Here is a 24185-nt window from a genome sequence, read left to right as displayed (position 1 = left end):
CTGCTCTAAAAAGGAAGGAACTCTTACCATTTGCAACGTCATGGATGGAACTGGAGAGCATTATGCTAAGTGAAATAAGCCAGTCAATGAAGGAAAAATACCACATGATCTCACTCATTCATGGATAATAGAGACCATTATAAACTTTTGAACAATAATAGACACAGAGGCAGAGCTGCCTCAAACAGATTGTCAAACTGCAGCGGGAAGGCCGGGGAGGATTGGGGGGCAGGAGGTAGGGGGGTAAGAGATCAACTAAAGGACTTGTATGCATGCATGTAAGCATAACCAATGGACATAAGACACTGGGGGATAGGGGAGGCTAGGGGACTGTCTAGGGCGGGGGGATAAAATGGACACATATGTAATACCCTTTGTAATACTTTAAGCAATAAATAAAAAAAAAAAAAAAAAAAGAAATTGCCAAACAGACAAAATGGCACTAACCAATTAGCTGGAGAGACACAGAAGAGAACGGCAGGGACGAGATTGTGAAGGCTTCCTAACTGGATTCTGGTGGCAACTGAGAACCTGGAGCAGCTCTGTGCTGGGTGCACCAAAAGGCCACCCAGTGGCAAGACCATTTACAAGATCATTTGCATATGTAGGTAAGAAATAAATTAAGGTCCAAACTACGGATGAGGCATTAGGTCCCGACATAGGGAGGAAATTAATTTAAGGTTTTAATTATGAGAAAGAAGCAACAAGACTTGAAAGGTCTAAGAGGAGAAGTCTAGGATCCTGTCTGGGCTTCTGGCCTAGCCATGTGACTCGATGGTGACACCCTCCAACAAGTCAGGGAACTTCTGCAGTACCAAGGATGTCCTACCAGCAACAGCAGCCCAAATGTGCACTAATGATAGTAGTTAGTATCTGCCACAGAAGTAGTTTAGAAATTATGCTGCACACGACAATGCGAAGAAAATGGATGCACAATAGAGCTGTGCAACATGTACCCCCGGCCAACACTGCTTCCCATTCAAACGTGCGTTCACCTGAGCTCCTTCTTCTATCTACGCTCCTCCACTCCAAGTTCCTCCCATGACAGGCTCCTAAAAACTCCTCATGCACGTTCTAACAGCGATGTCAGATCCCTGAAACTAATTCCAAATAAAACCATCAGTGTGTGTGTGTGTGTGTGTACGCACATATATATATTAATCTTTATTGTTGAAAGTATTAACTATGCCCCCCTCCTCCCCCCATTGTTTAATTTAGTTCAATTGTAACTGTGACATCCCACGTTGTCTTTTTAGCTACAGGTCCCCCCATACACTTGCCCAGGAAACACTCTCATAATATATCAGCGTTCTTTTTTCCTAAGTCGGCCCAGAAATAGTCACCTTGTTCAAGGTTAGTAGAGTACCTAGAATAGAATCTCTACTACTTCATTAGATTTGTCTCTATTTTAAAAATCCATCTATTACTTGTTTTTATATTCATCAACATTAAAGGTAGGAAAGGTAACAAATGATTGATTACCTATCAGTTTTTTGTTGTTTTTTTTTTGAGAACATAGAAGCTTCTCTGCCTGAAAGCTATTTACAGAAACTGGATCTCAAGTTGCAGGGAAACTTAAAATTCAAGACCCGCCACTCCATTAATGCTTGAATTCCTTCTACAACACTTCTACCACGTGGCTGCCCAGTGCAGATCTGACTGCTTTCCGTGAGAGGGAACACACTACTCTCCCTGACAGCACAATGGCTGGAAAGTGAAACCTATTTTTAGCAGATATGCAAAAACTAGTGGTTGAAAGTGTGGTAAGGAATGGGATTTTTTTATATACAATTTCAAATTCTCTCTCCACAATTGCTTATCCATCACAAAGAAGAAAACAGCAGTGTAAAAACCTGGAGAACTGGGTGACCAGAGTCAACAGCACCAGCGATGGGGACAAGCTGGCAGTGTGTGCACTGTGAAGACCAGCACTTCTGTGGTGTTCACAGCCAGAGGTGTTCCTGAATCGAATCAAGAGGAAACCTCAGACAACTCAAAATGAAGGACTTTCCACAAAATAACTGGCCTGTATGTCTCCAAAGCGTCAAGGTCAAGAAACACAAACAAAGGCCACGGATATATCCAGTTTAAGAGGGGCCTAAAGGGACGTCAACCAGTTGCATGCATGATCCTAAATCAGGTGAAAAAAAGAGCTATAAAGATCGGGATAACTGACAAAATGTGAGTCCTGTGGTAAAATAATATTAGTTTATCAGTGTTGTTTCCTGACTTTGACCACGTTGTGTAAAGACTGTCCTTGTTCTTAGAAAATATACACTGATGTATTTAAGGTTAAAGGGATGTGATTCTTGCAATTCCCTTCCACATAGTCAAGGGGGGAAAAGTGTGGTCACATGAGAGTGGGGAGAAAGAAATACAGAATGAATGATAAAATAAGTAAATGGAACAAACCAGTAACAACTAGTGAATCTGGGTAAAGAATATATGAGAATTCTTTTTACTATACTTACAATTTTTCTTTATGTTTGAAATAATCAAAATTAAGTTTACCAGCCCCCTCCAAATAAGGCCACATAATCTTTATGCAAGAATACTGAAAAATGTGTAAGCCGGCTTTCCTTGAAGAATTCAGGTGCACACTCATTGAAACAGACATATTTCAGATTAAAATGTCTCAAGTGAACCTTTTCTGAATTATCTATACCACATCCAGGTTATTATGTACTAAATGTCCTTAATTATTTCACATGAATTTTTCTCTCTTCACCTCTGTTTCTGCATATATCCACTCTTAAAAAAGAACCCCCATATTAGAATACCCCAAGGCAACAATGTTGGACAGCTGGAGTGCCCCAAGCAGTAAGGCATACATGTTTTACCCTGGATCCAACTAACAATTTTAACCACGACATTCCTGCAGCTATGTTTTAGTGCATGTATTTGTATGTGTGTACTGTTTCTATAAAGTATGCATGAGTATATATAAGAAGAAGAAGAATATATGCTTATTTTTATAATCATTTTTACCTATACTTACTCACTTTGTAAGGAATGTTGGTTCATTGGTACCATCTTGGGAGAGGGAAGGGAGAAATAATGTGGCATTGTAAATCAAAATTCTTTAAACATAAACATTTTTGACCTAATCATTTCTTAGTGATAATTTACTATTCAGAAATAATGCCACAAATGCACAAAAATTTCTGAACAAAGATGTTCTTAATGTGTACACATATATATTCACATATACACACACACACACACACACATTTTTCCTGTTTCTACAGTCATCAATAACAAAGGTAGAAACAGCAACTACCAGTTGTTTTTATCATCCTGTTACCATGGATTCTGCCTTCCAAATGAAGTGAAAGAAACTATTTGTAGGAGTGAAAGGAAGCACTGTTTGAAATAGTAAAATGCTATTAAAGATCCATGTGTCAATGAGGCACTTAAATAACTATAAATCATACTTCCTTACAATATCATATTACAAAGCCACTAAAGAGAATGAGTTAAATCTATAAGTAGAGAAATGGAAAAATGCCAAGATATAGTATTAGGTAGGGGGAAAATACTGTACAACACATGTGTCATAAAATCCCCTTTTTGTTTAAAAAGAGGGGGGGAAAAATGAGCCTTGAAGTATACCAAACTATAAACAATTATTACTTCTGGGTACAGATCTACAAAGTTTTAAAAGTTCTTAAAACAATTCTATAATATTTGAATTTTCCCAAAAACCACTATTGCTTTACAAGTAGAAATAAAAATCTATATTAAAGTGGTCAAATTTAAAAGACTGTGCAAAATACAGAACAGCCACCACTTTACAATACTTAAAAAAACACACACACACACTCCAGCCCAACTGGCATGGCTCAGCGGCTGAGCATTGGCCTATGAACCAGGAGGTCAGGGTTCGATTCCCAGTCAGGGTACATGTTCAGGTTTCGGCTCGATCCCCAGTGGGGGGTGTGCAGGAAGCAGCTGATCGATGATTCTCTCTCATCATTGATATTTCGCTTGCGCTCTCCCTCCCTCCCTCCTTTCTTCTCTTTCTCACTATCCCTTCCTCTCTGAAATCAATAAAACATACATTTAAAAAAAGCACACTCTGACAATAGGTATTCTTATTTGTTTTTTAGTAGCAAAATTATTTTTATTTCCCAAATAAAATCCTACTCAGAAGCCTATTACAAAGCTGAACCGAGCAGGTGGGCTCCACACTGAGCCTCTCACTCTTTGACTTTTGAGAAAACTTGTATTCAAGGAGTCTGGGAAATGTGAATAATTCAGCAAACCAAGCAAGATGTGCCTTAGGGTTAAGGGAGCTTAACCACAGCACACATGGGTGCCTGAGTCAGCTGCACCTCACTTTCACCGTTTCTCCATAGATGGGAGAACTATATCCATTATATCAAACATGTCTAAAACACCTATCTCACCAATTCCCCCACCCTCACTCATGTTGCTTCACCGTAACAGCATAGTCATTAGCAGGTACAAATGCCCCTTCAAACTAGACCTTCATCCCTGCTTGAAAAGCCTGAAGGGATGTAAGTGTTCTGTCATAAGCTAGGCACATAAATGATGGCTACCACATTTTAAAAGACTTAAGGAAGCCTAGAGGAATAGGCTAAAGATTTAAAATAAAAATCTGAAAGGATCCAGTACTGCTACAGCCCTCCACCCACTGACCCTTTGTGCAGATACAGCCCTTGCCTCAGCCCTGGGCCTAGGTGGGGCTAGCTTGGCATCTTTGGTTGACCACGCTCTTACCTTGGACTTTGCATGCCACGTGAAGTGCAGGAAATTTGTCTCACTGGGTACTAACAGGTTAAAGGATAGAGCGTAGTGACTGACAAGGTCATTTCTCACATAATAAAGTTCTGCATCGAGACCTAGAAAAAAAATAAAGAAAAAATAATTAAACTCCTAAAAATACTCTCAAAATCATTAACCATCAGTATTTCAAGCACAAATAATAGAGTGAAAATAAAACTGATGTACACACATCGCAAATGTCTCCCATTGTGCTGCCTTACGAAGCAGGAAAGACACCGGGCTCCATCAACACCCACAAAGATGAAGAAACGGGTCCCAAACAATTACGTAGTTATCTGCCTAAACACAGGGTGCTGGAACCAGAAGTCTGGTAACAAACACTCTTCCTTTTGGACACAGTGCTTCTCAGAGTAACGCCTACAAACACTAGCCCCTTCTCCCCCCAGAACTGATGGGGATTTAGGAAGAGAGTCAAATGGAAGGAAGAAAGGCACCTGGGTGAGAACACTGGTGTGAGCCAAGGCCTCAAGCCTCCCCGCTACCTGGACTATAAGGTGGAGCTAACCATGTTTCTCCTTGTATTCTCACACAGTTTTCTGCACAAAGTAGGTGCTCGACAAATCCTTGTTAAACAACGAGCAGTACTGCAGATAAAGGAGAAATAATCAGGACGCCTGAGAAATGCTGGGGAAGACACTCAAATTTCACTCATCCCCACACCATCTTCTTAAACAGGGCTACATCCAACTTCCAACACATACCACATTCTCCAATTTTGTCATACTCCTTCATCCTTCATGCATTTAATATTTTTCTTTAAAATTGATTCAATTTTTAAAACAAAAATTTTAAAGGCCTAAGTTCATCACTTTCTTGAATAAAAAATCAGTTATAACTGTGAAAAAATACAAGGTAACTGCCAAAAAAATCAATTAAAAAATAAAATAATATTACTAAATTCTAGCTAAATACTAGTGTCCATCAAAGAAGTGAGCTTGAGCCCTTACAAAAAGGGGGTGGGGGAGTTAGCAAGTGTTTAAGAGAGGTAAAGAATCAAACAGAGACTTTTCCATGATAATCCAAAATAACTGAAAGAATAAAAGCAGGGAGTTACTTTCTCTCAGTTGATTTATTGTTGTTTAAAGTTGTGTTCAGGTGTCCCTCTAGTAATGCATGACATATGTATTTCATGCATTGGAGGGGGAAAGATACAGGTAAACCAACTGAAATGTAAATTTCATATTTACTGAGCCTATTCATGGGTCTCACACCTCTAGGTATGCAGAGGAGTCAAGATGGGGGTCTCACACCTCCTAAGAGAGGAGACACAGAAACAACTGCTGCAGGCACTGTTCCTATAAAATTAATTTGTCTCATTTCTGAACTAAATCTAATATAATCATCAATTCAGAAATAAGATTTGAGGCTTCCACAGGGAAAAGCTGCTGCACTGGCTGGGTAGCACTGTTTTATTCATCCTATAGAGCAGTGGTTCTCAACCTTCTGGTTCCTCATGTTGTGACCCAACCATAAAATTATTTTCGTTGCTACTTCATAACTGTAATGTTGCTACTGTTATGAATCATAATGTAAATATCTGATATGCAGGATGGTCTTAGGTGACCCCTGTGAAAGGGCCGTTCGACCACCAACGGGGTCGCGACCCACAGGTTGAGAACCGCTACTATAGAGGGTACCGAAGGCCATGGGAGAAGGTTAGAGGTCTTCAGCAAAAGGCTCTGCCTGCTGGCAGGACAGGAAGTGCCAGCAAACATCTGGAGGGAGGATTGGAGGTGCTACAGAAAGGGAGAAAAGGAGGAGAAAGAGGGTGATAAGATGGGAGAAAGGAGGAAAAGCAACAAGAAAGCTGGGAACAAAGAAAACAGTAGCAATCACAATAATTGCAAATAGCATAAATTGATAGGTTAAAAAAAAAGAAGAAAAGCAAAGAAGTAAATGAGGCACTATTAATAAACATGAGACAAACTAGAACTTAAGGTGAAAGACTTTACATTAATAAATCCATTAATATCAAATTTATTAATTAGAAGTGTCTTATTAATAAAAAACATAAGAAGATATAATAGTACAACTAACAAAAGAGTTTCAAACAGAGAAAGCAAAAACCGATAGGAAAAAAAAATCAAGAAGAAACAGACAAATAAGTCCACAATAATAGTTGGAAACTAACAGGCTCTCAGAATACAACAGATCAAAACAGATAAAAATTTAGTGTGAATATATGATCTGAACAATACAATGTGGGACAAGAAACAAGGAGGGTTAATGAATTAGACCATACACATTAAAAACAATGGATTCTAACTAGAAATAACACAGGTTACCTTTTCTGATCAAATACCATGATAAAGAAATTAACCGTAACATAGAATAAAGCCAAAAGATGATTATTTAGAAAGATCAATTAAATAGTTAAAACCTTTGCAAGACTGATTAAGAAAACAAAGAGAAAATACAAATTACCAATATTAGGAACAAAGAGGGAATATCATTACAAATCCTACAGATGTTAAAAATATAAAAAGATTATAAAGCTTATGACAATAAAGTCAATAACATATAAAATAGAAAAATTTTTGAAAAACAAAATTTACCAGAACTGACAAAGAATTAAAAATCCAAATAATTAAAAACCTTTCCTCAAAGCTCCAGGTCCAGATAAATTCTATCAAACATTTAAAAAAGATATAATACCAATCTTACATAAACTCTTTCAGAAAATGGCTGAAGAAAATGCTTCCTAATTCATTTTATGAAACCAGCATCACACTGATATTAAGACCTAACGAAAACGTAAGAAAATTATAGACAGGCATCTCTAATGAACATAGGTACAAACATTCTCCATAAAACATTAGCAAACTGAATCCAGCAATATATGTAAAAAGAATAAAACATCATGACCAAGTATATATTAAAGGTTAACCTTTAAAAATCAACATAATTGATTTATTAAATTCTTATTTCTAAGATCAGAAACAAGGCAAGGATGTCCACTTCATCATTTCTACTCAACCTTGTATTGGAGGCCCTAGCCAATGTATTAAGACAAGACAAAAAGCATAAAGTTAAACCATACACCTATTCTATGACCCAGTAGTTCCACTCCTAGGTAGTTATCCAAAAGAAATGAAAACATATGTCCACATAAAATACTTGTACATGAATGTTTACAGCACTTTTATTCAGAATAGCCAAAACTGGAAACAATACAAATGTCCATGTTGGATAACCAATTTTGGTATATTTGTACAATGGAGTACTATTCCGCAATAAAAATTAACTATTGAGGTTTTGTAACAAAAGGGGTAAATCTCAAAGACTGTATGAGTGAAGAAAGAAGCTATACACAAGAGTATGTACTATATAATTCTATTTACATAAAGTTCTAGAACAGGAAAAACTAATTGATGCTGATAGAAATCAGATAAGTGTGACTACCTGGGAAGTGGGGTGGGAGGAAGACTGGTGAACTCATTGCAAAGGGGACCAGGGAACTTTCTGGGATGATGGAAATGCTCTATTTCTAGTTGGGGTAGTGTATGCATTTTCCAAAACTCAAACAGCTATATTAAATCCAAGCATTTCATTACATGTAGTAAAGTTTGCCTAAAATTTTTAAAAGAAGGGGGAAAAAAGGAGTCAACAACAGATTTTACCTCTTTGTTCTAATCTTAACAAGCTTACATACCACAGAATGTTACTAGCACTAACATGAAAGTTTTAGGAAAACTAATTAACCTCACATAATCAACAGCTTCCGAATTTATACTTTAAACATCTTCCACAGAGAAAAAGAACGCTGGTCCTAATAAATAGCAGTTATATTGTTATTACTGGTAATAATAACAGCAATGTGTAAATATTTAAGTTTCCCAGACACAGTTCAAAGTATCAAGAACATACCTATAGGAGTTCTGTAAATCCAACTGCCTAAAATAGCTAGGTTAAAAAGAGCTGTAAGTATAAAAGAAATAAAGAACAAAAGGAGAACACATCCTCAAGCCATTCACTCAGTCATTTAATAATTTGTGGTTTATGTCCTACTTGAAATTCTCTAAATTCTTACCTCTCGTGAAACTGATGGATACAGCCAATTCCCTTTCCAACATCCTGGGGACATCTGTTCTCCCCAAATTGCTCAAGGTCTCTCCTGTTCTACCAACTCAAACTCTGGATAGAAACCATGGTTCCTAACTAGTAAACATTCTTTGGAACACCTGTGAACAACTTCACGACGTTCTAATTGATGGCTCGGCAAAGATTGGAGTCTGTAACTTCCTTAACCTTAAAACCTATCTGGACTTCAACTTTTGCTGGCATGCTTACTACCTGGTCATCCATCCATGATCCCTTCTCGTCAATGACCCTTCTGTATACTGTCATCCCCTAAAGCCACTGTGACATCCATAATCACCTCACCTTCTTGAAGCATCACTGGTCCTGTAGAGACCGAAGGACCCATTCTCCTACCCTCAGTGGGCACTGCCCTGGATCCCTATGACCTCTTCAGATGATTATCTGAGCACCCTTATTAAAAGTCCTGTTTCCATTTAGGCACATGCCATCAAACTATGCCACCTTCTATCCTCCCATTATCTTAGCTACCTCGTTCCCTGAGGACTCTGGAACCAGTTTACTAGTATAAGGTTTCTACACAACTTAATATGACAGACTCCAATGTCCCTGAGACCAACTCACTCTCAACCTGTCCTTCAATGGTCCTTTTATTCTTCAACGCCAACAACTTTTATCCAAACCAATGCAATCCATTTCTATGAACAGTAACAATATATAAATTGCTCCACCTCCCAAATCTTGAACTGTATATCTCAATAGCTAGTAGCACTTTAGCTCCTCCCCTTTATTGTTGTTACACTAGCTGTTCTCTAGGCTCATTTCTCCAGTGTCTATAATCCTCTTGTTTCTCCCATTCTATTATACCAGTGGTCGGGAAACTGCGGCTCGCCAGCCACATGCAGCTCTTTGGCCCCTTGAATGTGGCTCTTCCTAAGCCTTAGGAGTACCCTAATTAAGTTAATAACAATGTACCTACCTATATAGTTTAAGTTTAAAAAATTTGGCTCGCAAAAGAAATTTCAATCGTTGTACTGTTGGTATTTGGCTCTGTTGACTAATGAGTTTGCCGACCACTGTATTATACCAATTATTTCTCATTTTCTTCTTACCAGCCTCAGTACCAATTACTTCAGTTACTTATCAGTACTTGAAACTTTATCTGTCAGATAAGCATACGCCACCATAAAAACACCCAATTTTGAACTGACTTGATTGCCCTACTCCGTGTTTTCTCTGGTGGTATAATTGAATACTGCATAATCCTGGATGAAGCCATTCCCACAAATTAGAGTCAGTACAAAACCATAACTACTATCCTCAACAAATAAATTAACATTTATAAGCTGCTGACAGTTTGGAGCCCTGTGACCCACCAAAATATACTGAAAATTTGAAATTCACTGCAATTGAGGTATTGAAATTGTAATGCAATCGCTAAACAAGTTGCTGTTTTCTGATAACAGATTTTGAGGACATTTGTTTTGAAATAAACATTCTTTATTAACTAAGGTAGTTAACTCCTAGTTGGAAAGAGTTTGAATTTTTTCAAAGAAACCATTAAAATGAGATGCAAAGTTTTGCCTATCAAATTAGCAAATACAGTCTGTTCTGTCCTAAGACAGGTTCCTGTAAAAACCAACTGGCTTATAAGTGGTTAGTAAATAAAATAACAATTGCCCATAAAACACAGAAATTGTGAGGGCTACCATTAGAATTTTCCCAGGCAAGGAGAACTGGAAACGCTGGTAAAGAAGTACAATTTTCAGTGGGAAAGGGAAAGAAAGACCCTTACTCGGCTCAGATGCTAGCAGGCAGGAGCCCCCTCAGCCCTATTTTAAGAAAACTAAAAATGAGCACCTGAACCCAGAGCTCCCCGCTCAGAGCACTGCCAGCCTGTGCATGGATCCTGGATCCCAGCAAGCTGTATTTCCTCTTGTGCCATCTCTATGGCAGCCCCAGCAGCCTAGAAAGGTACCTTCAGCTGCACTATTCCAAGGCAATGCAAGCCAGCAATTTCCATCCTGTTATGTATTAATATCTTTAACTCTCCTCTGAGGCAGCCTCATCCACTATAAGTGGTTTGACTGGGCTATCCAAGTTATCTCATAAGGTACCAATTATACTTTTGTTAGTACTTGTTTGAAAATTGCAGAGGTCTTGAGTGGTTTACCCTTAACCTTATTTTTCCCATAAAGTCTGTTGTTTTTAGTGAATAAGTAATCTTAAAGGCGTTTTTTTTTTTTTAAAGGAATGTATTTGATGTAGTAACAGAAACACTTATATTCTTTAAATATAATATTAAATGTTAGGCAGGGTATGGTAAGTAAGCAATTTGTGAATATATATCAAAGTTCTATAAATATTTATACTCTTTGATCCAGTAATTCCACTTCTAAAAATCTATCCTAATGAAACCAAATATAGATACAAATTCTTATATAAAAAGGTATTAATCAAAGCAATATTTAAAATTGAAGAAAAGAAAGAATATATACGACTGGCCTTCGAGCATTGATTAATAAACTATAATGCATCCATAATAGAGAACAATAGTTTTCACAGTTTCTCTTCTTTGGAGGAGAAGAGATGGTACCCCAAGCCGCTATATCCCTTTAATCAAATCCTCCCTGTTCATCTATGTGACATATTGAGCTTCCCCTATAAAGACAGGCTTTAAGGACCAAAAAATACTGAAAAAGACCAGGAAGCCATGAACAGCACTACTGTAATAAATTTTAATGAACTGGGTTTTGCTTAGAGTGCAACATTAAATAAAAACAGGTAAGATACGAACTGCATACAGCAAATTTTTAATATGTCTGACTTAGAATAGTTCTTACACATAACAGGTAATAATAAATATCCAGTGGATTAAAGTTAAAAGCATATGTATATGTACAACGTGTGTGCTCCATTTCTCAAAAAAGAAAGGAAATACCAAAATAATATTAACAGTGGTTAATGATGAGCGGTGAATTATGGGTTACTTTTATTGCATGCTTTTGTTTTTTTTCTTCTCTTAGCTTTAAGTTAACTGAAAAAAATCATTTTCAAAAAAGTTTAAAGAAATACACATACAGCTGCAGCAATTAACTAAACAAAAATCCAATTACTGCCTAAAATAATACATAAAGGCCAGTAGGAGCTAGAGAAAACCCTCAAACAACAAAACACAATTGAAAAAAAAAAATCACACCATTACATTGGTAACGGTAACATCTATGATATATCAAGATTAACACTAGTAATAATAAGTTATTAAAACTTTCCCTTAAAGTACCCAAATAAACTAAAAGGTAAAATTTGGCAAAGCACTATGAACTGAAGAGAGAACATGAAAACTCAGAAAGAATTTCCAAACTAATCATTGACAATAGGATTGAGAAGAAAATTCTTAAACTACCCATCCTCACTATTTAATGAGAATAACATGGGAAAGAAACCTAACTATGGAGACAGGCCATGCTCATGGATTGGAAGACTTACTATTTATTGTTAAGGTGGCAATACTACCCAAAGGGATCTATCAGTACAATCCCTATCAAAATTGTAACCATCTTTTTTTATTTTTGCAGACATGGAAAAGCAGATTCTCAAATTAATATGAAATTGCAAGTAGCCACCAAGAGCCAAAGAATCTTGAAAAATGAGAACACAATTGAAGAATTCACACTTCCCCATTTCAAAACTCACCACAAACCCACAGAAACCAAAACACTGTGGTACCAACATAACTAGGACATGCACACCAAGCCCAGAAATAAGCCTATATATTTCTAGTCAGTTGATTTGTGGCAAGGATGCCAAAACCATTTAATGGGGAAAGAATAGCTTCTTCAACAAATGGTGCTGGGAGAAGTAGATATTCACAGGCAAAATAATGAAATCAGACCATTACAAAATACCATAAATAAAAACTAATGAAAATAGATCAACAACCTAAATATAAGTCGTTATGCTATAAAACTCTTAGAAGAAAACATAGGGCTTCATGACTTTGGATGTGGCAATGGATTCTCAGATACAGCATTAAAAGCACGAGCAACAGTAATAGATAAGTTGGACTTCATAAAAATGAAAAGCTTCTGTGCATCAACATTATCAAGAAGGTGAGAACAACCTAAAGAATGGAGGAAAATGTTTGCAAATTATGTATCTGATAAAGGCCCAGTATCCATAATATATAAAGAACTCATACCTCAACAACAAAAAGACAACTCAGCCTGGCCAGCATGGCTCAGTGGTTGAGCATCGACCTATGAACCAGGAGGTCACGGTTCCATTCAGGGCACATGCCCGGGTAGTGGGCTCAATCCCTAGTAAGGGGTGTGCAGGAGGCAGATAATCAATGATTCCCTCTCATCATTGATGTTTCCATCTCTCTCTCCCTCTCCCTTCCTCTCTGAAATTAATAAAAATATTAAAAAGACAACTCAATTATGGGTAAGGGACTTGAATAGACGTTTCTCCAAAGATACACAAATGGCCAACAAACATATGAAAAGATGCTCAACATCATTAATCATTAGGGAAATGCATATCAAAACCATAATGAGGTATCACTTCACATCCACTAGGATAGTGTTAGTTAAAAAAATAAAAATAAATAAACAGAAAATACCAAGTGTAAGCGAGGATGTAGAGAAATTAGAACCTTTGTACACTGCTGGTGGGAATGCAAAATGATTCAGCCACTGTGAAAAACAGTTTGGTGGTTCCTCAAAAGTTAAACAAAGAATTACCATATGACCCACAATTCCACTCCTCGATATACATCCAAAATTGAAAACAGGTACTCAATCAAGTGTATTTATGCATGTGCTCATGATAGCATTATTCATAATAGTGACAATGTGGAACTAGTACTAATGTCCATTGACAGATAAATGAATAAATAAATTGTGGTGTATATATAGATGAAATATTATTCAGCCATAGAAAGGAATGAAGTGTTGATACATGCTACAATGTGGATGAACCTCTAAAACATTATGCTAAATAAAAGCCAGACACAAAAGGTCTCATACTGTATGATTCCATTTATTTATTTATTTATTTATTTATTTATTTTTAAAATATATTTTATTGATTTTTTACAGAGAGGAAGGGAGAGAGATAGAGAGTTAGAAACATCGATGAGAGAGAAACATAGATCAGCTGCCTCCTGCACATCTACTGGGGATATGCCCGCAACCCAGGTACATGCCCTTGACCGGAATCGAACCTGGGACCTTTCAGTCCGCAGGCCGACGCTCTATCCACTGAGCCAAACTGGTTTCGGCTGTATGATTCCATTTATATGAAATATACAAAATAGATAAATCCATAGAGATAGAATGCAAATTGGTCATTGCCAGACGCTGGGGGAAAAGGGGAGTGAGAAGAAACTGCTTAATGGGTAAGGAGTTTTACTTTGAGCATTGGAAATGTTTTTTAGTTTGATAAAGTTGGTGGTTGTACAACTACATATATACATACTAAACGTTATTGAATTGTTCACTTTAAAGTGATTAATTTTATGTTATGCAAATTTGACTTCAAAAAATTATTATTTTTTAAAAAGAAAAGAAAAAGGGTTGACCCCTGACCCATAAATGGGGAGGGAGTATAATAAAACTGGCTTCCAGAGACGTGAAAGGATTATGAGGAAACTATCACTTATGAGAGAAAATGAGGTTTCAGTTAAACTGAAGAGAAAAAGAAGCACTATGAAGAGTCAGAGACCTCCAAACAAAACTGGAGCTCCGGAGATGATAGTGAAAGATCAGCAGGAAAGAGGACAGAGCAGGTGAGGTAGAGTGGGTAGAGGGAGGGAAAGGCCTCTGCTGGAAGGCAGACAGGAACAGGAGTGGACAGCTGTGGATTGACGAGGTAGCATTTTATTAGAAAGAACAGAAGTGTTCTCTTCTAACCTAGTTGTTCAATTACCATCACCAGGCTGCCAATTCCAGCAAAGTAGGAATGTTGCTCTCTTGTTAGAAAATATGACATTTGTTCATAACTTCAAACATCCAATATCCAAGCTGAAAAACCAAAGTTATTCCTGCAAAACTCAACACCCATTAAGAAAAATTCTTTTTTCCCTAGACAATCCTAAGTTCAAACTTAATTCAGGCGTGTATTTATTCTACATGACCTGGCCTGTCTAGCTCAAGTTCAAATCATTTAATAGTTCAAAATTTTTTCCAAATGATCTTAAAAGTTAACTACATAGCCCTAACCAGTTTGGATCAGTGGATAGAGTGTCGGCCTGTGGACTGAAGGGTCCCAGGTTCAAATCTGGTCAAGGGCATGTACCGGTGTGGGCACATCCCCAGTGGGGAGTGTGCAGGAGGCAGCTGAATCGATGTTTCTCTCTCGTTGATGTTTCTAACTCTCTATCCCTCACCCTTCCTCTCTATAAAAAATCAATAAAAAAATATATAAAAAATTATTTATTAAAAAAAAAAAAGTTAACTACGTATTTCCCAAAGCTACAACATTGGTTGTTGAGTGTCACTGAGCAAGCCATCTCCCTTTATAAAAAGAGCGACCTTTACAGCACTTGACGAAATACATTCCAGGGAGTTGTTCACATGTCTATCTTCCCCAATACCTCACAAGCAGGGTTCAATCTTAGAACTGGTAGCTACTCAAATGTTAGACGCATGAATGGCTGGCTGTTGGTAAAAGTCAACTACATCAAAGATGGATTCTGAGGAACTGAATGAAATGGATTTTCTCTGTGTGTTTTTTAAATTCAGAAATCAGTTAAGGCAAGAAGATAAAAGTGATGTCACAGAAAGAGAACTAAAGCGAGGTTTTGTTAATCAGTAGCCGAGTGACTTTTGGCAATCAATTATATAACCACCTTCTCCAGGCATCAATTTTCTCAACTCTAAAACGAGGGAGGTAAACCAGATGATGTTAACGTCCCTCCCCAGCCACAAAATCCTATTATTCTATGATATCATCCACTGTTTCCAAATGTCAGCCAAAACTCCATTATTCTATGATATCATCCATGGTTTCCAAATGCTAGTCAAACTCAAGTAAAAAAATGTATTTAGTCAAAATAATCTAGGTTCTGGGGAAAGTATGGTATATGAGACAGAGGGAAAAAAGCCAAAATCACTTACTACGCATGAAATCATTAAATACTCTATAGTTTAACCGTCACTAAAAGATAATAAATATGGAGCTCTTATTTCAATTTTTTTCTAGTTTATAGAAACTAACACGCTGAAACAGATATAATAAAATAATTTGTCCATCAGAATCTAATAAATCTATAGTCAAATTATACCAAGAAAATTAGCTGAGACCTAAAATTTAACTAGAAAGGGCATGTCTTCATAACTAAAAAAGAAAAGGCACATAAATCTTCCATCGCCATAGCTGTTTAAACAATAATCTTGTAGATTAAATACAATTTTTCATGTAATCCTCTGTCCATTCAGCACTGCCCTCCTATCCTTCTCAGGTGACCTGAAGTGCCTTGGTAGAGCTGGGTTGAGGTGTATACATGTACACACAGAGAGTATAAAAAAGAAATAAAGTGAGTTTCTAAGAGAAAGAAGATATGCAGGATCAACAAGAGAAGACAAGGTAAATACGCCACCCCCCTCCACGCCCTCCCTCCAGGAGGCCTCCACATCTCCTTCCTAAGACTGGACTAGCCTCCTCAAAGGAAAGGCAAGTGGACCCATCCCCTTTTAGACCCTGAGAGGTAAATGGGGAGTCAGTTTCAAGGAAGGGAATCTCCTGATCCTCCCAAAAAGCCCGGCATCTGCAGTCACTGAGCACCTTTCCTCACTTGGCCTCTTCAGGAAGAAAACATGATATGAGGTCAAAATCAATAGTTCACTTAAAAACAATCCACTGGAGTGGCTCATAGTTACCACTGCATTGACAAACCAAGCTACAGGGTGCAAAGATCCACTTAGGAAGCATCTGCGCCCCCCCCCCCCGCACCCCCCACTCTTTTCCAGAGATTACATTTCAGATCACTGAAAATGGAAGCCCAAAGCTGTCCACCTCCCTAATACCTGTGATATCATCATCTTTGGAAGAAGTTATGTGAAATCAGAGGGAAAGCAAGGTCACTTGTGATTTCAAATGGATGGCTCGGATGATGCACTGTCACCTTCCCTATGGGAAAATACTACAGCAGTTGGAGAAGAAATTACAGAGAGAGCTGGACACTAAAATACAGGATCAGGGAACAAGATTTCACCTCCAATTAATATATTTGTCATTTGTTTAAAAACCCATAAAAGAATTCCCACAAAGATGTGATTTGTACCACAACTGCACAGATGTTAAAGTTGATTCCCAAATCCTATCCAAGGATAATAAGGAATAAAAACATAACCCATGATCTCCAGCACTACAACATAAAATATGACGCATGCCCTGCCATAGTGCCAGAATGGTTCAGTATCTGGTAAAAAGATACTGGGAAGGCCCTGGCTGGCTTGGCTCAGTGCATAGAGCGTTGGCTTGCGGACTGAACTGGTCTCTGGTTCAGTTCAGGTCAGGGGCACAAGCCCAGGTTGCGGGCACGATCCCCAATAAGGAGCGTGCAGGAGGAAGCCAATCAATGATACTCTCTCATGATTGATGTTTCTATCTCTCTCTCTCTCTCGCCTTCTCCCTTCCTCTCTGAAATCAATAAAAATATATATATTTTTAAAAAGATACTGGGAAATAATTTGTCAGTGGTTCCTGCCCTATAACAGAGATGCAGCAATTTACACATAGTTTGACATAATCACCATTCAACTTCTTTCACAGGCAACTCCTAACAGAAGCAGGCTCCACACAGTCAGCTGTGGAGGCCATCAGTAACTTAGAGTTTGCTGTTACGTTCATGGTCTCAAAGCACAATGGAAAACTCACAAACACGTTTCTCCCTGCCAGCAACAAGAAGCACTGCAAAGTGCTAACTTGGAGTCCAGATGCAAAGCTACCTGAATTATTTTCTCAGGCAAGTCACTTAGTGCTCTGCTAGAAGTCAGTTCCATGAAGGCAAGGATCTTTATTTGTTTTATTCACCAGAATACGTCCCATACTCCCCCAATATAGCCTAGTATACACTCAATAAATAATTGTTCAGTGAGTGAGTGATAAATGTTGCTACTAAAGGCAATCAATCAACCATGTGATATCTAAATGACCTCTCTTTTTAACACTCTATGATTCTAGTTTGCATCCAAAAACATACAAATCCCCCACCAATAACTAAAATAAGTTGTTTTGAGACTTATGTAGCATTTTCACATACATCATAGCAACTATGGTAATACACATCCTATTGTTGGTTGAAAAGCATCTTAATATGAAGAAACCCACCCACACTCAGAAACATTAATTACTTGCCTACACAAATAGTAGAAGATGGAATTAAAACTCAATATGCAGATTCCAAGTCCAATACTGTCCCACACCATGTTATCTACTATATACCTATACTTATGTACCCATGCATGCATACATACAAAGCCTTGGAATTTTTTTCTTTAAATTTGACTAAATTCTCTCCTTTAACAAATAATTTAAGGAGTTAAACAACTGTGGGAAAGATGCAAACAATAAAAATGATAATCCTTGGTCATTTCCAATTCTGGACCAAATAGAATAACAGGACCAGATTAACCCTCTCTTCTGAAACAACCAAAAAACAGACAAAATATATAGGAGTTCATAAAGAAAATGACAGCTATAATATGTAGGACAAAGAACCAGGCTTACCCTCCAGCCTTCAGCTGAGTACTGATCAGAGCAAGCACAGAAAAAGGATAAAAGGTAAGTGTCTAGACAGCCGTGGGCAAACTATGGCCCGCGGGCCCGGCCCGTTTGAAATGAATAAAACTAAAAGAAAAAAAAAAAGACTGTACCCTTTTATGTAATGATGTTTACTTTGAATTTATATTAGTTCACACAAACACTCCATCCATGCTTTTGTTCCGGCCCTCCGGTCTAGTTTAAGAACCCATTGTGGCCCTCGAGTCAAAAAGTTTGCCCACCCCTGGTAGCACCTACACAGGATCTGAAACATTGCCTATTCCCACCAGCCAGACTGGAAAGCCTCATGATTCACAGGTCACTGGAGAAAGGACACAGAATAGACTTGACTAAGTAGTGGGGGATAATTAGACCTACACTGAGCACGGCTCCTGTGCTCCCTAACAAGTCTTACAAGCAAGACCTGAAAGCATCAAACTTTTTACAAGTAACCTGAGTCCTAGAACAAAAGCCAAGAATATTTAGCCCGGCTAGTGTGGCTCAGTAGTTGAATGTCGACCTATGAACCAGGGGCTCATGGTTGGATTCCCAGTCAGGGCACATCCCCAGGTTGTGGGCTTGACCCCCAGTAGGGGGCGTGCAAGAGGCAGCCGATCAATGATTCTCTTTCATCATTGATGTTTCTCTCACTATCCCTTCCTCTCTGAAATCAATAAAGAAAGATATTTTTTAAAAGCCAAGAATATTTATACAAATACAAAAATATCCAGCACTCACCAGGAAAAACTCACAATGTGTCTCATCCAGTCAAAAACTACCAGGCATGAGAGATTGAGAGATAGATAGATAGACAGATAGATAGATAGGTAGATAGATCAACTGAAACCAACCTAGAACTGGCTCAGATGTTAGAATGAGCAGACAAGGACATTTAAACAACTTGGAAAAACTATTATAACTGTAATCCACATGATCAAAAGTTAAGTAGAGACCTGAAAGATATAAAAAGACCCAAATCAAAGTTATGAGATGTATGAGATGAAAAAATACACTGGATAGAATTAACAGCAGGTTAGGCATTTCAGATGAAAAGATTAGAAATTATATTTCCCAGCTTTTAATTATTGGAAAAGACCAGAATCTCCCTTGAATACTTCATACCCTTTAACTGGAGTGTGTACCAAGAGTCTCCTGAGAGACTGCTATGTGCCAAGATATGAGGTAGCCTTAGTGCAGTAGAGGAAAGAGAATGTGATGGGTACAGTGACAGGGATTTGTTTGTAGAGGGTATAGAGTACTATGGAAGCCAAGATGGGGGCACCTTACCCAGGGAGTGGGGTATAAGGAACAGAGTCTTGGGGAAATTAAGCAACTTCAAAGAAAATAAGCTATTAAAAACTAATTTATTTAAACTGCCATTCATAAGTATACGTTCAGTCCAATTCCCCTTTTGAGACTTGTCAGACAATGAGAAATGATCAAGAGAATGATGGCCCCAGTAAGGTATAAGACAGTGAATAAAAAAAATAAAAAAGGTAGGATTCATTCACTGATCTTTTACTGAGCATCTAATACATACGAGGTTTTAGGTGCTAGGGATATAGAGTAGAAATATAAATAAGGTCTCTACTCAAAGAAAATAAACTTTCCTATGGGAGGGAGGGGGTATAGAAACAACAAAAGTATTAATTGCTTAAAATAAAACAGGGTGAGAGAACAAAATGGCACAACCCTAGAAAGGCAAGGCTCTGAGAAAGTGGCATTTTCAGTTGAGATCAAGAAGGCTTCAACCATGTAAAGATCTGGGAAAGTATGTGCGGCAGAGCAGCCATCTAATGCAGACCCCAGGGTGAGAAGGAGTGTGGCACCAGATAACTACCACATGGCAGGGTTAGGAGAGTGTCAGGCAAGAGTCTCAATATAAACATTCATTTATAAACCAGGAAAACATGAACAGCCTAGGTATTTGATATGTACCAAATATTGTTTATTTCTTAGGTATAATAATAATTATTATAAATTTTGAAAGAGTCTATCTTTTAGAGATACACAATAAAAAGTTTTACAAAATTTTATGTCTGGGTTTGCTTCAAAATGATTGAAGTGAAGGATGGGGAAGTGAGGGCAAGGGAGCGGATTGGGGAGTGGAGTGGTATAGACAAAACAAAATTGGCTATGAGTTATTGTTTGAGATTTTCCATAATGAATGTTTTTTTAAAAGCAAACTTATTTAAAAGATCAGGGGAGTATTTATAAATATAAATGCCCCTACTCGGGTTTTTTTTTTTTTAGGGTAGGAAAACTATTCTGTATGATAATCTGGTGGATACATGACACTGTACATTTGTCAAAACCCATAAAACATTAAGAACCTTAAAGAATGCAAATTTTTAGAAATTCTGTAGGACAAGCATGTCAAACTCAAAGGCTAGCACAGATCAAATAAGCAAGGTTTAAGTTTATGTGGGCTGCAAAAAAAAAAAGCTTAAATTTTCATAGAAATGTAGGTTTATTTCGATAGAGACATGCTGAATACAAAGGGCTGAAATAAATGAGTCATCGTTAACATAAAATAATAGAACATTTTAATAAAAATTAATATTTTTTCTTGAACTTAGTTTATCAGACACTGAATAACTGCACATATTAATAAGCGCAATGCAAATAAACCTATTTTTCTTGTTCTCCGAAAGCAAAATATGTCCTGTTACGCACACCAAACAAGTCATACAAGACTAATGATGTGGCAATTGGTGCTAAAATATTTGCTGCTAGTATTAATGGAGAGAAACGGTGCACCTGTGCATAAGGGGTGTAAGATAAATGAATGCAACACGATTATAGTAATCAGTCATTAGCGAACGTTGTAGTTCGTTATTAATAATTATGTATAACAGGATATTGTAAAAATTAAATTACGAAATTTTTATTAAAACGTTTCTTACATACCAGTATATTGTCTGGGCCGCAAAAATATTCGTTATGGGCCGCATGCAGCCTGTGGGCCACGAGTTTGACATGCTTGCTGTAGGAGGTCAGTGAATGCAGAATGAAATATAGAATGTAACAGATGCCCCCTTCCAGAACCAGCTTTTGTCGGACTCAGATGCACCCATAAGTTTTCAACAGGTGTCCCTGCAAGGCCCCCAAAGTCCAAGAATCCCATGCACAGTATACAAAACTTACTAAGTTTTAGGTGCTTATTATGTGGGGTACCCATGCCTTTGTCTAGCAAAAGGCCCTAAGGCTTTCACACACAAAAAGGTTGAGAACCACTGACATTACCCTTGCCAGCAACTTCCTAGCTAAAAACTGAACTGCTTTTGCTCTTAAACCTAATGGTACTATCTCACTGCAGTCATTTGGTTTCCCTGCAAAGACACAGCCATTACCATAAGCAAATAATAAATACCACCAGTGAATTTCACAACTCTGGAAATTGTAACAGGCACCCCAAAAAAGGGGTGGAAAATTATATGTAAGCTTCCTTTAATCTAAAGAATGAAAAATAAACTGTCAATTAACTGATGACTCTCCATTGACTGTAAAATGGTTCCAATTTCAGAGATGTTCAAATGTAGAAAAACTATACATTTTACAATCAATGAAACATGGCATTCAAAAGGTTCATTAGCTGTGGCCCATCTCAGATCTCCTAAACAAACTGCTCAGAGTAGGTCTAGGAATCTGCGTTTTGTTTATGTCCCTCGGATGATTCTGGCCAGATAAAAGACTAAACTGCTAACCTTCAGGGGCAGCACAATAGAGAAGCATGTGCTCTGGAGTCACAGAGCCCCAGACATCGCTGTGACCTCCAGCAAATTCTATAATTCCCCAGAGCCTCAGCTTTATCTGTACAAAAATGTCAATGCCACCTAACTTCTAGAGTTGACAAAAGAGAACACACGTGAAGTACTTGTCACCCAGCAAGAGGTGCACTAAAACAGACGTATTTATACAAGAACATATTTATTTATGAACCAGACATAACTTACTTCTCTTAACGAATGGGACCTATGAAATTACTTGTCAGAAATATTCTACGATTCACACTGTCCCTCGCTAGGCACAGTAAAAAGAATCCTTCTATAAGTAGTATGTATTATGTAACTCAGCAATACGCATGCATTTTTCTTTTTTGGCACATTTTAAGAGGCCCAACATAAATGAAAGCTGTTTAAAAACATTTTAATTAGAAATATTATACTTGATTTACATCAAAAAGAATAACACCCCCAAAAAGCATACTTTTAAGTGTGATATAATTTCAGAGTAGCTAATGGCTCTGTTTCATGTCCAAGTTTTTGTGTGCTTTAGTTTTAGTTTTTGTAGAGCTGGCGAGTTTTTTCAGCACACTGGCATAACTGCATTAAAACCCCAAAAGTAATGCTGTGGAACTCCTCAGTTCACGTGCTCGAAGAATACCTCCATGTTTTCATTTGTTTCTAAAGTGACTCTTAAAATCTGAAAAGTATTTTATGCAGCACCTTCAGAACTGACTAGTCAACTCAGGATGTGACTCATAGGGGACAGGTTTAGTTATAATTGGATAGAGTTCTCCCACATGTGTAGCACGAAGAAGGAAAAAATAACTCAAAACCCACAATTGCACAATGTCTCACTCAGCCTTGCTCTCCCAATGAAGAACACATGGATTCAAATTGATGCTGCGTCAATGCCACTCACCCCACCCAGAAGGCCCAGGGTGAGGAGGTTGCTGCAGGGTGCTAACCCACCTCCACCAGCACCTCACCTCCTGGGCGTTTCAGCAGTGGTAGGTTATGCCAGACTCAACAGCAGAGAGGACACCCTCATGCCCTCCCACACCGAGCACTTGGCCTGAGGTTGAAGAGGAAAGAAAGATGCTGGGAGAAGAGGAACACATGGCTCATCTCATTTTTCTTTCCCTCAACCACTTCCCAAAAAGAGAGAGTCCTTCCATTCAGCTGCCCAAATCTGAAAGCCTGGATTCCTCTCTGACTCCTCCCTTTTCTTTAACCCTCAGGTCTCCACTAAGTCTCCTACAAACTCCCTGTAAATTCCTCACAAATCCATCCCACCCCTTCAACTGCCCTAGTTGATCCCCTTATCACAAGGCTGGCTTTGTCCCAGTTCCCAGATCCAGCTTTTCAGTCTACAAACCCCCATTCTCACTGGGGCCAAAGCTATCTTTTCTATAACTCAGTCCTGACTGTGCACACTCCTTTCCTAAGTTCTTCAACAGCTCCTCATTACCTATAAGATAAATTCAAATTCCCAATCCAATCTCAACCTACCTCCCAGCGTTATATTCTACCACTCTCTGACTTTGCCAATTTTTTTCATCCTTAATCACATTAGGGGCTTTCTACTCCTTGATTTCACACACCTCTGCTTCCACAGGACTATGGCTTTGGTCATACTCTTTTCTCTGCCTAGCATGAACTGTTTCTCTTTTCTGCCTATCTAACTCATCCTTCAAGATGACACTCAAATGTCTCCTTTCCTGGAACACCTTTCCTGAAATCCTCTAAGCTCCGCCCCTCCCTCCTATAGTCAAAAGTCATCTACAATAACTTACTTATATCAACCAGCAATATAACTCTTATGTCAGTGTTACAGTCGTAGAT

General features: G+C 38.0%; 1 protein-coding gene across 3 annotated transcripts in view; it reads right to left on the bottom strand.

The window, feature by feature from the left end:
- RYK (receptor like tyrosine kinase) overlaps positions 1-24185 on the bottom strand; it is a 90659-nt gene that overhangs the window by 59255 nt on the left and 7219 nt on the right. For all 3 annotated transcript variants that reach the window (XM_036332542.1, XM_036332545.1, XM_036332543.1), the window contains exon 2: positions 4744-4865. In XM_036332542.1, coding sequence (XP_036188435.1) covers positions 4744-4865 — 122 coding nt within the window. The remainder of the gene's footprint in view (positions 1-4743; positions 4866-24185) is intronic.

Source organism: Myotis myotis, unplaced genomic scaffold (genome assembly GCF_014108235.1).
Source record: "Myotis myotis isolate mMyoMyo1 unplaced genomic scaffold, mMyoMyo1.p scaffold_m19_p_13, whole genome shotgun sequence".
Taxonomy (NCBI): domain Eukaryota; kingdom Metazoa; phylum Chordata; class Mammalia; order Chiroptera; family Vespertilionidae; genus Myotis; species Myotis myotis.
This window is presented reverse-complemented; position numbering and strand designations above follow the sequence as displayed.